Source organism: Pagrus major, chromosome 9 (assembly GCF_040436345.1).
Source record: "Pagrus major chromosome 9, Pma_NU_1.0".
In the NCBI taxonomy this organism is placed as follows: domain Eukaryota; kingdom Metazoa; phylum Chordata; class Actinopteri; order Spariformes; family Sparidae; genus Pagrus; species Pagrus major.
Genome location: NC_133223.1, coordinates 17,211,614 through 17,229,040, shown reverse-complemented (window position 1 = coordinate 17,229,040; position 17,427 = coordinate 17,211,614). Strand labels below are relative to the sequence as shown.

The window sequence follows — 17,427 nt, the reverse complement described above, 5'->3', positions numbered from 1 at the left end:
GTGTTTTGTTGAGGAAACCAGGGCGATGCTACATTTAACTTCCAGGTTAGCCTCTAAAAACTCATCATCCCTGCCACTCTCTGTTGAACTGGATGTTCTTTTTATGTGCTTTGAACAATACCTGCTTCTCTTTGTAAATTGGAAACCATTGCCTTCAGCGGAAGCCAAGTTTTATTTTACTTTTATTCCATTGCTAAGAAAAATAAAACTGGGGAGAAAATATAGACCCCAGGAATATTATTTATCCCCACCTCATATTGAATATTGCCAGTTTTATCTTTTAAAAGCATTGTTATTACTGTTAAAGGATACGCTTTAAGAACAAGTAATGTCTCACATGAGTTGCGACTTTAATATCTGTGCTGAGCTCAGAGTTGAAAAAAAAATAAATAAAAAAAATAAATCCCACCACAGAGAAAAATGTGTTTGCTGAGATAGACGTAACGATAACAACAGTGAATATCTGTTACCTTGAATTTGTCAACTTCAGTCTTGGAGCAAGTGGCATGGTAAGACAAAACCTGCAGAAATAACAACACAGTGTCACTCAGTGTATTTTTCCAGTCATTAAAAATACCCAGTAGGGCTCTAAGAGAAGCGCAACAGTGGCTACGGCTTGTAAATACCGCACATCCGTATTACAGCATTACATCCAGCAGATCTTCTAGATGAGGAAGTTAACACTCGCCTCTGGTACAGTCTACGAGAGCAGCGATGTCAGCCCTGATTCCATCGCCATGTTCCCTTCATTTCCTGAGAGAAATACCTCGCTCAGACCTGCAGTTGCTTATTTGATCATAAATGCTCATGTTTATTCAGCGCTGCCAGGAGCAATGCATCTACATATTAGTTCATTCTGCGCCTCTCCTTTAAATGCCCTATCTTCTCTGTTCTCTGCCTTTCCTACTTTGAAACAATGTGGTGCTAACTACTATAATGCACCTGAAAGCTCCCCATTGTAATCTAAGGACATACCGCAAAGGCTGAGTAGTGCTGAATGGCTACATACTGCAGGGCAGATGAGGGATTGCTTTTCACTGCCTCTCATTAATTTTCAATAAAAACCTTTGTGAGAATGTTATCTGCAAAGAGAGTTCAGCACTTTTTTTCTCACATGTACACTCTTGTGGAAATATGAGACTAAAAAAGGAGCCAAGCACAAAGAGCCCTGAGAGAGAATAATTAAGGTTTTATATTAGCTGTGCAGCAGTCGTTGTTTTCACTGATTTCTGGGTAAATGTTACAGCACAGAGCATATGTTGACTGGAAAGGAAAATAGAGTTGCCATTATAGCTAATGGAATAGCAAAACAGATAGGACGCACGGGGGAAATATCATCTAAGGGAGGGCATGAGAGCTAACACAGTGAGCAACCAGGCATGACAAAAGGAAACTGAAGTTTAAAACAAGAGCAGAATCAACTTAAATCAACACCCTGAAGCAGCATTACAGTTAGCACAGTAATGTCTATGCAAATGTAAGCAGATAAAAATATTTATTTTTCAAAACATTTTTTATTTCCAAATCCTGATATGAGGCAGGAATTCAAATAAGACTTGGTGTTCTTACATCCAAAGCCACAGACTGCTTGGCCCAGGACTTCTTCACCTGGTCGTACATGATGGTGTTGTTGATGCCGAGCCCACAAAAGATCACAAACGCCTAAGAAAAGGTTAAAAAGAAGACAAACTGTTGAGTAACAGTTTCCAATACACCCACAGGCTACTGTATGTTGAGAATTATTTAAAAGCTAGGTATCGACCTTTGTGTTTTTTCGGGGCCAATACAGATTATAAGTAATCAAGCAGAGTGGTAACAGATATTAAGAACTGGCATAGACTTTAAATTTTAGTACAAAGATTTAGAATAACCAATTGTTGAATGTATCTAAGTACAATTTACTCATGCACTGCACTGAAGTTCAATTTTGAGGTGAGTATTTCCATTTTCTGCTACTTTACTTTACTTTACTTCCACTCCACTACATTTCTGAGGCAAATATTGTACGTTTTACTCCACTGCATTTATTTGATAACTTTGCTACTTTTCAGATTCAGATTATGAACCTATTTTATCAGCAAATCGTCAAAAAACATCAGTTCCAATAATTGGGAAAATGTTGATCAAATCAAGCACCTCAAAGAGACGCTGGTCTGCATCATAGAACGGTTTCCCATCAAGCCTGTTCAGCACTTGGGCGACACCTGTAACACAAGGTCAGTTTATTCATACAATAAGAGCTTAATGTTGTTTTTAAAGCTTGATATTGGCGAGGCTCCACAGCATATAACCGTCTGCAATTAAAAGAGGATCAAACCCACACACTCTGTCATTGACTAACATGCATTATTAATGGGACTTAGGCAGAGACACAACATCCTATCACATAAACAGCAGTATATTCAACAACAGCAGTATTTGTTTATTTATTTATTTATTAACATCGTAATAAAAACTTCTAAAACCAAGGCAAAAGGGCATAAAACAAAAAAGTACAAAAAACAAAAAACAATGTATCAACAACAACAAAACTACAAGTGCCCACAGGCTGTGCGCTAACACTTTTAGCTTAGCAGCTACAGTGAATATTTCAGCTTAAAGAGAGTGTACATAACGTCTTTTCAAATCAATTTGGGAGCCATTTTAAGTTATTTTTTCAGTTGATTTTTTTACATTTTAAAACAAGTCCCCATCTACTTCAGTTTTCTCTAGGAGGATGCTGCCACACTGGTTTGCTGTGAAGCTCCAGAAATGTTTTGTGGACTCACCTGATTTCTATTGGCACGAGAATGCTGAGTAAATAACAACTGAATTGACATTTTTGGGTGAACTTTTCCTTTAACCACTTTTTGGAAACTGTTTTGTATGTCTGATGGCAAACCATTCAATTTCTTTTGAAAGAAATGGAGTGGTTTCATTCGTCTACACATAACAGTACATTGCCTTACATCAGCGTTTGAAACAGGAAGTGAAAAACAACTTCTTGATGCATGTCTAGTATTAAAGTAATGGTGATTACGACTATTTAAATTGATGGTGCTGGACATTCGGGATTTTAAACAATGAAATATTTCTAATTTAATTTCTGATTTCTAGATATCTGTTGTCTCAAACTACTATATGTTAAAAACCGCAGTAGACTTGATGAAGACAGTTTAAGGCTACATTTATTATAATGACACAGGGTGATACAAATTGGCAAAAATGTAGCACTGTGGACATTTTAATTAATGTTATCGTTGACAGGGCATCCAGTTATTGTCTACAATGCTTTTTTATTTGACAGCAGTTTTCCCTGTCTAGATGGCTTCTCTCATCATCTAATTAAAAACAGAGAAAGCCTTTGTTGATAAAAGCATAAACATTTAATTGATCGAGACTTTTACTGTCACTGAGAAATTATGCTAAAAAGTAATTACACATTACCATTTTTATTTATCTCTAGGAGGTCAAAAAACCTGCCACCAAAGTGACATTTTAATTTCAATGTATGGCTGGAGATCCACAGAAGTGAAACGGGATTAAGAACAATTTTCATTAAGGTGTCATTAAATCTAAAATACAGGGTTGATCTCTTCTCAGATCTTTTATTGCTCCCTCTGTAATAAGCATATAATTTGCGATGAGTTGCAGCAGAGGTGGCCCTGAGCATAAGCAAACTAAATGACTGCTTAGAGCCCTGTGGCGACCACATAATCTTTAACTACTCCACATTCCCATTGTCACAAGTGTTATTTCACCAAAAACCATAATATGATGATAATTTACAGCTCCATTAGAAGTTTTACATAGATGGCCCATTGTGTTGTGTGAGTTTTCAATCCTGCAGCCACTTCAGTTCACCGTTAAAGGTCCAGTGTGTAGGATTTAGAGGGAACTATTGGCAGAAATAGAATATAATATTCATAATTATGTTTTCATTGATATATAATCATCTGAGGCTAAGAATTACTCTGTTTTCATCACCTTAGAATGAGTCTTTTATATCTACAGAGGGAGCGGAGCATCTTCTACAGAGTTTACCATGTTGCTAGGCCATGTTTGTACTGTAGCCCATAACAGACAAACTAAACACTGGCTCTAGAGAGGGTCTTGTTGTCCATCCTTTTATCGGTTTAGCACTGGATGCCACTAAATCCTGCACACCGGACCTTTAACACATGAGTAATCTTTCTAAAGAGGTGAAGTCTTGACCCTTCCAGTGTCCCCATCTCACATAGCAAAACTGTAGCAGCCCAGATCTGGCCCGCACCAGACACATTCATCCGGCCCACAAACTGCCTGGAATGATGGTACTTGGGTGGTCAGCCAAGAGCGAACCAAATAAACCAGAACTGGCCCAAATCTGGGTCACAGTTGTTTTTTTTTGTCGGCTCACTCACGGCTGACATCTGGCCATGCTATGGCTTGCTTGTGGCTCAGATCTGGCAAACAGGAGCGGACCCAGAGTCAGTGCGGTGAGAGAAATAAATTGGCAATCACCGTGGAACAGAAAAAGATTAATAAAGGTGAAAATCACAATGAATCTGCCCATATTGGCCGCTGCTTTTATGCGAAAGGTAGCTGTTAATCATAAAGGGATGTGCAGTTTGTGGAACACACTGAGCACTGTTAGCTAAAATGTTCATCAGAGCTAGACAGGAATGGCTTCCTGGAGTGGCTGAGTCAGAGTCCAGATCTCAATCCAATCGAGAACTTGTGGCTGGACTTGAAAAGGGTTGTTCAATCAAAATCCCCTTGCTTGAGCAGTTTTGCACAGATAAATAAAAGACAAATTGCAGTCTCCAGATGTGCAAAGCTGATGAGGGACATATTCACACCTGTAAGAGACCTTTTTCACGGGTGATATTTTTGCATGTCATAGCAACACTACACTACTATATGAACACTATACCCTGGTCAGTTACCAGCTGAAACTAAGATATCACATTCATATTTTTTCCTAATTCCACTTACAAATATTAGATATGTTTCATTAAAATCATAATACTGGTCTGATGTTCAGTCAGCATTTGAGAAATCTGAATCCTGACACCACAAACTGCGAGATAACCCATGATAAATGTCCATGTTAACCTGCAATACTTTTGAGTGACCAGTGCAAGCCTATCATGACCCATCACAATCAAACTGTGGCATAATGGGGATTTAGTAGTGTGCTCAGTTAAATTATTTATTAATTTGGAAATTACCAAGGCGTAATGACATGGATTTTTTGGACTAGCCTGGCTCTTTCTGAGTCATCGTTGACATCTCCTATTTTTTCAGAGCAAAATGGCAACTCAAGCCAGCAAAACCAACATTGTTTTATAGTCTTTGGTAAAAGAATTTCAAAAATCAGCCACCTTTATTAAAATAACTTTCATGGCATATGATGAAGGAAATGCTAATACGATTTTACTCACACTTGATATTAAACATTAAAGGTCATTATTGTTAAACAGGATTTCTTGTGGTTATATTTTAAAAGAGCTGGCTGTAACCTTGGCAGATGACACAAGGACATCCTTGACTTGAGAATTTCATCTCCTGCTGCTTTGTTTGTATAATGTTTTTTTTTTTTCTTTTCACTCCGGAAATCCTCAGGTGCCACCCACACACGCTGCATTTCTTTCTCCCCTCACTGTTTCTGTTCTTCTTCCTCTTCCCTCTCCCCTCCCCAACAAATGCACTTACACCTACGCTAAAAAAAAAACAAAACATGGTCTTCACCGACCATCTGCGGCAGATATGCTGATCACTTTGCACTCGAATAAAACTAATGACTTCCTGCGTCAGACCTCACTGGACCAAGTGGATGCTACCATTGCTCCTCACTGCAATATCCAGCACCAAAACCAGACGAGAGATCAATGATTTATCAGAGTGTCAGTGTGGTGTTGGCCTGGGGCTGAAACACAAAGCACACAGAGAGAAGATGGGAACTCCACCTCCGAGTGTGGAGTGAAGTTGCAGCGTGGATCTAATCACACACATGCAGCCTCAGCTGAACACATGCTCAAGCCCCTCTTTACCTTATTGTCCACTCTGCAGAAAAAATGTTCTATACCTGCATTATGAGTTTATGTGAACTCTACACGATTCATCAGATGCACAAATGGTCAAAAGTATGTGGACATCTCTATCTTTAGGTTTCGTGCTTATGTTATGGTTTGTGTTAATCCCATTCGCTCAAATGAAGCTAAATCTTAATGCTACATCATACAGTAACATTTTATATCATTATGTACTTCCAACAGTTTGGGTAAGGTACTTTCCTGTTAAACACGGCAATGTTTCTGACCACAGAGCGAGATCCATAAAGAAAGTGTTTTCTGAGTTTGTGTGGAAGAACTTGACTGACGTGCACAGAGACTGACCCCCCAACATCCTAAACCACACCTATTCAACTGGCAGCCCCTGGACCAAATGCAGCCCTTTAACAACCTCATCATGGCCCTCTGATCATTTTGTTAGTAGGCTAATTAGCCCATTGATGAGATATGTCTGTTGATAAGCACAAAAATACTCTTTCCATTGTAAGGTTTTAACCCCCGGCTGTTTAAGCAAAGGGCATGTACGAGAATTAAACTAGAAACCTACTTCTAGATTAAGAAGGTGCTTTTTTTCAGTTCAGAAAACTAATAAACAAAAATAAACATAAATAATCAATCATCAAATGCATTTGAGAGAAAAGGAAGCTCGATATGGTAACTTACCAATGATTTGGTGGTTGCTGTTCCATATAGGAACACAAAGCACAGAGCGGATGTGGAAGTCAGAGAACTGGTCGGCCTGAGAAGAGTGGGAGTGTAAAAACAGAATAAAATGACAATTAACTGCAATATCCAAAGAAATACTTCCTGTTCTTTGCACTGTACTCTGGTTTTAGCTTTCAGTATAAATAGGACTGGGTCTTGAACCTTAAACCCAACAAAGCTTGTTCACATTCCCTTGGGCTTCAGGAACTTTTGATGACGTTTTACAATCAAACAATTAATTTATTAATCAAGAAGATTACTGGCAAATTAATCAGCTATGAAAATAATGCAGCAGGTTGCAGCTCCATTTGTTTACCATCTTCTTTAATCTGCTATTTTTATATTTAAAATCGTAATTTTGTTCATTTTAAACTGTATTTCATCTTGAGAAAGCTGCTTTGTATCACTACAGTATTAGGGTGTGATGCATTTGATTTGTTTATATTCTTCAAAGTAAGATTGAAAGACTGAACCTGTTACAAAACTGTAAATGTAGTATGAGCACAAGTATTGAAAGATTTAAAATGATACCCATCTCTCTAGTATGAAATTATATTTTCACCACTGGAGTATTAACTATGCTTACATGTCTCTAGTGGAAGAGCACAGCTATATGGAAATATAGGATCTGCACGATGCAGAGTACAGTAACAACTTTAAAAACTAGAAGCAGGAAGTTGTTGCCCTGCTGGTAGCTTTTCCACCCAGTACACGTTTTCCATTTTTCTGTCACTGCTGCTAAAGGTTGACCATGTCAACTTCTGCTGCCTGCAGCTGGATGCAGAGTGGATCGCTGTGCTAGCCGCTGTGGGATTTTGCTTAGGCCTGTGCAGCGTCAGCACCGGCCGCTGCAGTTAACACTTCCTGGTTTGAAAAGGCCTTTATTCCACAGAGATCAATTAACAGCTGACAAATGGGAGAAGGGGGTAGTATGCAATTTCTCATCATGTGGTAACAAAAGAAAAAAATAACAATCATTTAGAAATAATACATTAATTTACTTCAATTTAAAAATAGGAAAGTCAAAGGCAGCTGGACTTTACGTTTGGTCTTGAAGAGATGACTTCAAAATGACTTCATCAGTTCTACTGACTGGCAGCCATTTTAATTTTGACACCTGCATGAGTCCTTAAGGTCACGACGATCACTTGAGAGTCCAATTAATCAAGGTGTAAACTGTTATGAAATCATCTTGAACTGAACGTTAAGACAGCAACATAAACTGATAAACAGCATTTCTGTTCCTTCTGTCTACAAATCAAAACGCACACTAACAATGCCATCCTGACATCGCTCCCCAGGCGGTTTCACAGCCATTAATGAATCCCAAGTCATGTCCCTCATCGACTCGCATGTGACATCAACGTGTGAACATCCCACAGACGTTTAGAGTGCCTGCGACTCCACACATGCCAGTGGTAAAACATCTTCAGCACCACGCAGTAAGCCTAGTTTTGATCGACCTGAATGATAATCGCCACAGGCATATTTCATACTGGTGCTTCTGTAACACTAGTTGAGATTATTTCATTTTGCTATAATCCCACTGATGTCAAATTTGAAAGGTGTGTTATTTTGTGTATACCTCAGCATCAAAGCGAGGATCCTGATAGGCATCACTGATGTTCACGGGCAGTCCTGTGGATGCTACCAGCTCTGCAATGCTGTTGTTGATGAGCCAGTCTGAGTAAGACGATTTCTCCATACTGTCTTTGAAACTAGGGTCAGAAAACAAGAAGGGAAGATGACAAAAGGAACTCAACAGAAGAAACAACAGTGGAACAAATTTGTCACATTCACATTCACACATTTGACCTCTATGGCAAGTTTCAGCCTCATAGATAGATATTTGCGGTTGCTATAGGGTGGACGCAGCTTTGTGGACCATTTAACAGATTTTTTATGGACCAATGAACTGATGAACCAACTGATGTAGAAAGAGCAATGAAAAAGAGTTCAATGGTGCCTCCACAAGTGTCTACGACTACCAGTTCATGAGTTATACGTGGCATATGGTGTGAATCTGTTTAGAAGCTACAGTATGCAGCTTTTGAAGACAAGGGACATGAACAAATTAGCCGCCCTTTGAGTCATGACCAACACACACACACACACACTTGACCTCCATGCCAAAAGCCTCCTTGGGAAAAAGGGCCAAACTGAACAGCCACTCAGCCGACAGGGAACTGAAGGTTGCAGCTAAAAAACAATTCTCAAGCACACACACCAAAAAAAAAAAATTGTATTCAAGTAAAAAAGATTTTATTGTCTTTCACACCTGAACTGCAAGCTTGCAAAAGGCCTTTCTTATTTCTCCTTGCGGACTCCTCTTTTGCGTTGACTTGCATTTAATGAACTTCTACAGTAGATATCAGTAAGCTTCTCCTGCAGCTTATGAAGTAATTAAAAGTTAATTGTGTGATTGTCTTCCTTATTGCCAAACGCCCCCACACTCTGCCATAGAAACACCTGCATCCCTGCACACACTTCCCCATTCACATTAACTGCAGTCAGCAGTCGCTGACTTTTTGCCTTCAAACGCAACAAGGTAAATGTTCAGCGTGGCTCACTTTGTCTTTAGAATAAAGACGGAGAGACACCAATGTCAGATCTTTTAAATCCCTTTGATCTGGTGATACAGCTGTGTGTGGATGTGAAACCCACACTGAGAAGGGACTAAACCTCATTGGTGTGACGGCTAAGATGCCTTATCGCCTTTTTCTTTCTTGCTCTCTTCATTCTCCCTGTCTCTTGTCTGTCATTTAGCTGCCACAGACACACTAGCAGCACTGCACACTCACTCAACATTATTCTCCCCATGGGGGCGGCTGGCGATTGTAAGGCACATTAGAAATCCTACAGTACACTCGCCTTCTGACACCAAATTTATTCACTTAATTACACACATAAATCTGGCACAGCAGCGCTTGTTATTCAGATGTAAACCTATAGCGTCATCACAGAGATACTGTACTTTTGTCACATCAGCTTGGTTTGAAATGTTGTGTAGTTTTTTTTTACTTGAATTCACAAACTGGCTGTTTGTTTAAATGTGAACCCAGAAACACAGATCAGCAGGGAGTATGTTCGGCCAGGAAGACCTAATTAGCCTGTCAAGAAGAGTGACATTTCTCTGATTACTACTAATTTCTTACTATTGGTATTTTTATTTTTTTATGTTGCGGTTATCACTACTGCCCTGAAGTGATCGTATCAGTCATGGAAAGTGCAGGGCTCGAGGGATAGTTTGTCTTCCTTTCAGCATTGGTTTTCATCCATAAACATCCCACACAATATTAAGCCTCTCTTTCACCACTCAGCCATGCCTAGCAGTGGAGAGAAGCAGCAAAACCCAATTAAGACGGGCTCCTACAGTATGCCTCCTATTCAGAATCAGCATATTACTCCCACAGCACTCCAGAATATTCAATTTTTTTTTTTAAACTTCCCTTATTTTTTTTGTCCTTGATGGAAGCTTTACAGATTCAAACAAGGCTCTGTGCAGAATGTACAGGAGCCGAAGGCAAACAAAGGTGGAGATATGACTATTTGGTGAAAAGGTTACTGGTATGAGAAGTGGGGAAAATGGATGGCTGGGGGAAATGGAAAGCTAATGGAAAGCTAATGGAAAGCTATGTTTTTCATTAGGCTGCATGTTATTGGGGTGCAGAGTGGAATTTTACACTGAAACATAGATACATACCTGCTTTCAGTGTCTGCGCTACACTTAGGGGACAGGAGCTCAAAGGATTTGGTGAACTTCACCACCTGGAAGATTTGAAAAGGCAGAAATCACTAAGGCTCTTGAAAAATTGCCCTAATGTACATAATATTATTCACTGATAGAAAGTGAGGCAAACAGAAAAAAACTGGCTGGACAACATGCAAACCAAAAAAAAAGTCATATTCAGATCATTTTGACAGATATTTCAATGAGTCTTGATTTTAATGGTGATTTTTTTGATAAATGATAACGATGATGCGATTTTTGCTGGATTCTGTACAAAAAAGTATTTTCCCCTTACGTCTGGAGGATATGATTTGTAGGCTAGAGGATCTCTATAGCAACACGATGCTTCATTTATAATGGTATGTTGTGACTCATTACCTTTATCAAAAACTGCAGCTCCTGTACTTTGATACATATTGAGATTTCTATAATATTTCAATTAACTGTTCAGCCTGAGAAAGAACAGACATGAACATGTACAAATGCAGTGGTGGAATAAGTATTCAGATCAGAGATATCTACTGAAGTTATTAGCATGCTAACCAGCTAGCCCCGGCTCGTCCTGGTCCAAAGCTCCTGTGCTAGTTGTTTAAACACCAAAACTCCCCCAGTGCTTCAAGCTCCCAGTCCTGACTGCTAACTGCACGGCTAACTGAGCTAACTAGCAACTACCAGCAGCTACAGCCACTTTTGGTGTAGGTATGAATTTGACAGGTGGGCAAGTCTTACATTTTGCACCTTTAACTAAAAGTACCTGTGCAATAATGTAAAAAATGAGGTAAAAGTGCTGCATTTGAAATCCTGCTTTAGTACAAGAGTGTCATTAACAAAATGTACCTAAAATATCCAACGTAAAAGTAGCTGTTTTACAGTAAAAGTGCCCTTGAATGTGTAAGCAGAATTTTACTGTTGTGGATGCTCGAGGTGGAGTATGTTTTAACTGCTTTATAAACAGTCAAAATTTTTATTTGAGTGCAGTACTTGAGTAAATGTGCTTTGTTGCTTTCCACCACTGCACAAATGTACCAGACAGAGACACACACACACACATACACAGCAGAGAAAACAAAAACAGTACCGGTGACTCAATGTCCTCGAGCAGCTGAACAGAGCAGCGCTCACACTTTAGCAATGTCTGGGCACGGTGCATGATCTTCCTGACAATCTTCTCCAGGTCAGTCTGTTCTTCAAACAGGTCATTGACTACCTCCAGGAGTGCCTGAGCACCAAAGACAGAAGAAGATACCACTGACATCACTCCCAACAATCGGAGCCGCATGCTGCTGGAAAACTAAATCAGAAATCTTTCATCATCTAATACTGAAGACCCTTTAAATTAACATGTTTTTCCCCACTCAGTTGAAACCATAAACCAACAGGATTGTATAATATTATTAGTTTTGCCAATAAAATTAAATTAGGCCGTTTATCTAAGGTAGTGCCAATCCAATTTTAATACACAAGCACATAAAAATCACATGATGTAAGGGGAGCTCCTCGCATTTCTCTCCTCTGTTCTCTGAGCTGTGTTCTCATTATGTTCTCTTCCATCACAGATCAATGTGTGACATAAATTAGTGCATCTCTTAACATTCCCTTTGAGATTTAGACCATGGACCAGGCCCTATAGTCTGGATACCGGCCCATCCCCCACCACAGATCCAGAGAAAACGTCCATGCGGGGCTGCATGCTGCTCTGTGATCCCCCACTGCAGTGGCAGCAAGTGGGCTGCTGCTGATCAATACTCGGCCTCAATGTCAGCATCAGGGGGGAGGAAGTAATGCTGATCCTAGTGAAGGGGGGGTTTATTATCCTGGTTGGCCCTGTGGCCCTTACCCGGCTCCTGTCGTACTCCTTCCTCGAGGCAGCGAAGAGTTGGGCGTTGGAGATCGCGATACCACAGAAGGGCAGGTACATCTGCAGCACCTGTGGACATAATGAACAGATAATTTGGAGAAAAACAGGATGATTTATCAAAATTACTGCAAACACATAAAGACTTTAGTAGCTGTATTTGTTTAATGTAGCTATGTAATGTTCACTGACATGTTGCATGTTCCTTTAATATTACTTTCAGATATCTTTAAAGGTATCCTGTGGTGACGCACGGCAATACACAGTCCTACTAAAGGTTTCACACCATTTCTCATGGAACCGCTGAAATGAGCCAAGAAGAAGGTGGCTGGTAAACATGACTGTAAACAATGTAGGAGGACGGAAATGCATTCGACACATTTGTGAGAGCTCCAGCACACACGATGTGTTTTGGTGGGAAACGCTGAACGATTTGTTAGAAAACTCATATTTTGTAGCACATTTTAGAACTGGTAATACAATTTGGAGAATAAAACGAACAAGAAACAATACGTGAATGAGTGATATTTTCAGCCAAGAAAAACACAGCGTTTGAACTGGAACAAATAAGAAATGGTCTTTCATTGGCATCATTACTTGCGAGGACAAATAAATCAATCCAACTGACATTTTACCATTTGACTGAATAGTCCGACTTACTGTGCCGCGGGCTGATAACATAAATTCCTTATTTCACTCATATTTTCTTCCCATAAATAATGTAATCACCTGATGACTATAGTTAATGTGTGTCCTGAAATCGAATCAACGCCGTACGAGTTTGGAATCGAACTACATTTCTTTCTTCGTAATGAACATCAATATGCAAGCACGCTCGACAGAGGATGCGGAGAGGCGGCTGCAAACTGAAAGGCATTAAGACAGCTGTGATGTGCACACACAGGTTGACTTCTATACAATCAGCGCACGGTGCAGCCTTATCTGAGAGACACTCAGCCCCCATAACATGGAATCAATAGAATTTAGGTTGTGTGCTTCCTTACTCTGCCTCTTTGTTTAGCTATCTATCTTTAGCATCTGGCTGCTGTGTCAACAATACAATCAGTACAACAAACCCAGTAATATTTACCAGCCTTCAGCATGACCTGAGGGTAGGGACACTACAACAATACATGAATGGGAAGTTACTCAGCTGTGGCCGCTGATACAGGGATATCTCAGCTTTTAGAAAAAGATAATGTATCAGTTACTCATCAGACACAAATGAACATGTAAAGAACACCATCCTGTAGCACCGTGTTGATAACTGGGGAGCAACTCGTAAAGTATTTTTTAGGTAGTCCCCATGAGTAAGGGAAGATGTTATGAGGAGTTAGATATGCAGGAAATGAGAAGACTAATACTGACTATTTCTATTTGTTTGATGTGCACTAATAAAAGATATAAAACATATTCAACTTTCAGTATTATACATCCGGAGCTTCTTCCGTGCTCTTACAATCGATTCATAAATTCACATGACACCCTGACAACTCTAATTGCTGGGGTCATGATAATTGTAGACCTAAAAATGGCATCACAGACTGGAAAAGGTTGAGAAACCCTGCTCTAATTGCTGCAATTTCTCTTTACAATCCTCCTGGGTTTGCTACATATCTTTAATCTCACAGTTTCAATGGTAGTATGGCCGATATCTGAATGTAAAGAGCAAGCTGACAATGGCAAGAACGGATTGTTTATACTGAAGAGAGAGTCCAGTGACAAAGGAGGAAAAGATCAAGGGAACATATATGGCATACGTATATGAAGCATACATGTTCATACATATAAATCAGGCTACTGATGCTCAGAAATGTGTAAACCTGATCTTACAAAGAGGGCTTGAATCACATGGTATTGTCACTCTTCTTTTTAATGTATGTGTTTTTGATTGGTTTTACAGGTTTGTTGAATTTTGAAAGCTTTACTGTGTTTTTTTTATATAACTTTTTTGACAAAGCTGTTCAGCATGCTGTGAAGCATCTAATCCGCTGGAAATATGACAAAAGAAGAAGAAGAAGAAGACTGTTAACCTTAACACTCTTGCTGAACCAGAACCACCCTTTCCGTTTTGACTTTCAGCCTTGTAACGTTGGTAGGCTGCCTGTAAACGTGTCAATGGTTTCATGAATTCCAGCTTCGCTCATCTTTTCAAACAATTGTTTGAACAACTCTTCTTTCTTTCTTTCTTTCTTTCTTTCTTTCTTCTTCTTTTAAGATCTCTGACAAAAACGTTTTAGAATAAAAGAGTATATTTATTCCAGCCAGAGAGAAACAATCAAATTAGGCGTTTATGTGGTTATGAGGTACTGATATTTTCCTGTTGGATGGATTTCCAAAGGTTTACACCACCCCTCGCGATCTGATCGTAAATTCATTCAGATCAGGACGGATTGAGGATTGAGGTGGTTACATGAGGCATTTTTATTCTGATTATTGGTGGAATATTAAGGTCCATGTAGACACAGCTAATGATTCAAACTACTCGTGCACAACACCAGAACAAATGCATTTCTTCTGCTCTGGCATGTCGCACTGATGTGCACATGATGACACAGTTTAGAATATGCAAAGTAGAAATTAAATCACTAAATTAAAAACATTTCTAATCATTATGTGACGTGAACGATCACTCTGTCACGCTAATGAGTAAATTAACTTAACGCACTTCATTCAGTCATTATATATAATTAAGCACCTCATGCGATTGTTTTCAGGCGTGGAAAACACGTGACGCTGAACAATAAGCTCATACATAATGCTGCTTCAGCTGTCCTATGGAATTTTCTAATAATGATCTTCCAGAAAGACAGTGACCATCAATAGCCCCAGCAGGAGGAGATTCATTAGCGAACAGGACTTTGGGGATCTGGCTATGGATCTGCCAGGCAAACCCAAGAAAAGCACTGCTCTCTCTAATTACATTCTGTCAGGCAGGCCATTATACAAGGTTGCATTGCAAACAAGACGTTTTTGTCTAGAGACCTTTAGACTGACCAGTAAAGAGTGGTTTAATAATGAAACTAACTGGCCAAGGCCTTAGGGACAGTCAGTTCCTCTGACCTAAATGACTTCCTTTTCTACAACTAAAATTTCATATGAGGCAGGAAGGAAAATTACATAGCCAACACTTTCTTTCTTCATTTACCATGTGAAACAACAGCAATAACAACTACTAGTTGATTAAAACGCTGCAGCTTAAGATGAAAAGCCATCATTGTTTTAGCCAAGAATTGTTCTCAGGAATCAAAATGAAGCTCTCCATTTCCTCTGATACCATATTGGACTCCCTAGCTTGTGTCAGCAAAGCGCATATCAGCATTGTAAATACACTTAGCAATGATTGCTTCTTTTCAAGGTGACATCAAATATTTAAACAACAGGAATCTACACCTCAACAAATCTTACAAAGCAAGTCGTTGCTTTATATTGTTATTACCTACATAAACAGTGGAAAGGACACAATGTAATATGAGTAACTTCACAGAAAATGAATGTTTCTCCCGTTCTACCGCCAAAAGATTAACAAATCCTTCATACAATCAATTTTAGCATTTAAAATATATTGATTTGACTGGCTATTATTTATGGGCTTTGATACAACACAGCCAATAGACACTGTAGAAGACCACAAGCGCTGCTCAATAGCTATTATTCATAAATAATTTAACTGTTCTACACATCACAGGTACATGGGGGAAAAAGGCAGGAGCAAAGAGAGGCCAGCAGCGGATTTTGCATCAGCGCAGTAATGTCAAGACAGATCAAGTTTTTATAAATACTTATTACTCCTCAGATTCATGCTCTTGTGGCATTTGTAAATGCTTCAAACTTAATTCTGTAAGAAAATACAAAGAAAATACTTTAATATCAGTTATTCATATTATAATCTAATAATGTAAATGTTTGATGATATGATATACTTCAGTAATAGATAGTAAATAAAGGATATAAAGGTGAAGAAAGTGTGAAAATGACTTTATCTTGTGTTAAGACCAGAGTTTGCTTTCCCAAACAGTAAGGATGATATAGTCGTGGAATTTATTCACAAAAGCATCAACATTGCCCCATCAGCATCAGTGTACTGCCACCTCGTTTGGCCTCGATACAAAGTTGTACACACACACTAATTTAATGTCTTAGAAAATTGTAATCAATTAGTACCAATTATTAAGTTACGGTGTTTATTGTGATGGTGTGGGCTTATTTGTATGTTGAAGACCAGGAAATGTGATCAATGAGGAATAACTGCAGCAAAGTGAAAATGCATAGTTTAATTTGTATTATTGCAATACATATCAAATCCATAACATCAGCTTTTACAAATAAAGTGAGCGAGAATCTATCACATTTGTCTTTTATCCTGCCCCCTTACCTCTCGGTATCTCTTAGATTCTCATGGGCATTTCTGTCAGTACCTTCTGCAGTTAGCTATCAAAGAAGTTGAATGAGTTTCTTTCTTGGCTGATTTTGTCTCTATAACGTTTGTCCCCTTTGTTTTAAGTGTGGGATTAAGATGAAATTCACTGTACAATTATGAGGCTCCTCACTCGTTTGCCCATTTAGGGGGATTTGCTTAATGAAGATGAACCATGGTTGAAATCTATTTTTGGTCTGTACATGCTCTATCTCTGACACGTACTGTTCATGTGAAGGTTAACTCTTTATTGAAAAATGGTGGAATTGTTTTCTACTCTGCTGTATTATTGTTAGTGTCAAAGTGCTTAGAAAGTCTGGGCATCCCTCAGAAATGGCGACTATTCTTGAAGGCTACAGCAAACTGTCAAAAACTTCTTCTAAAAATCCTTTGTGGAAAATAAATATATCATCTGCTCCATTTGTTGAATTGTTGCCGGCCCTGCCCCTTAAAATGTTTATCACTTCAAGCCCAAACTGGCAGTAATTACCCTGATTTTCTCCTGCTGTTCAGTGGGCAGTGAGTCACAGTTCATTATATCAAGTCAAAGATCAAAATGAACGTAGCCATAGAGCAACATTTTTATCACGCCTGGGGGGGACCATGCGTTTGGTCATGTCTGTGTTTGTCAGTGTGTCAGTGAGTTTATCTGTCCAAAGCTAATCTCACATTTATGTGCACATGT

The 17,427-nt window shown here is 39.1% G+C and overlaps 1 protein-coding gene across 3 annotated transcripts in view; it reads right to left on the bottom strand.

Annotated features, from left to right (window-relative positions):
* The window catches only part of pde11a (phosphodiesterase 11a), a 40,343-nt gene that overhangs the window by 15,412 nt on the left and 7,504 nt on the right, over positions 1-17,427 (bottom strand). For all 3 annotated transcript variants that reach the window (XM_073473995.1, XM_073473996.1, XM_073473997.1), the window contains 8 exons: positions 12,308-12,397; positions 11,549-11,689; positions 10,444-10,508; positions 8,326-8,458; positions 6,699-6,774; positions 2,137-2,204; positions 1,570-1,662; positions 471-521 (listed from right to left, as the gene is read on the bottom strand). In XM_073473995.1, coding sequence (XP_073330096.1) covers positions 471-521; positions 1,570-1,662; positions 2,137-2,204; positions 6,699-6,774; positions 8,326-8,458; positions 10,444-10,508; positions 11,549-11,689; positions 12,308-12,397 — 717 coding nt within the window. The remainder of the gene's footprint in view (positions 1-470; positions 522-1,569; positions 1,663-2,136; positions 2,205-6,698; positions 6,775-8,325; positions 8,459-10,443; positions 10,509-11,548; positions 11,690-12,307; positions 12,398-17,427) is intronic.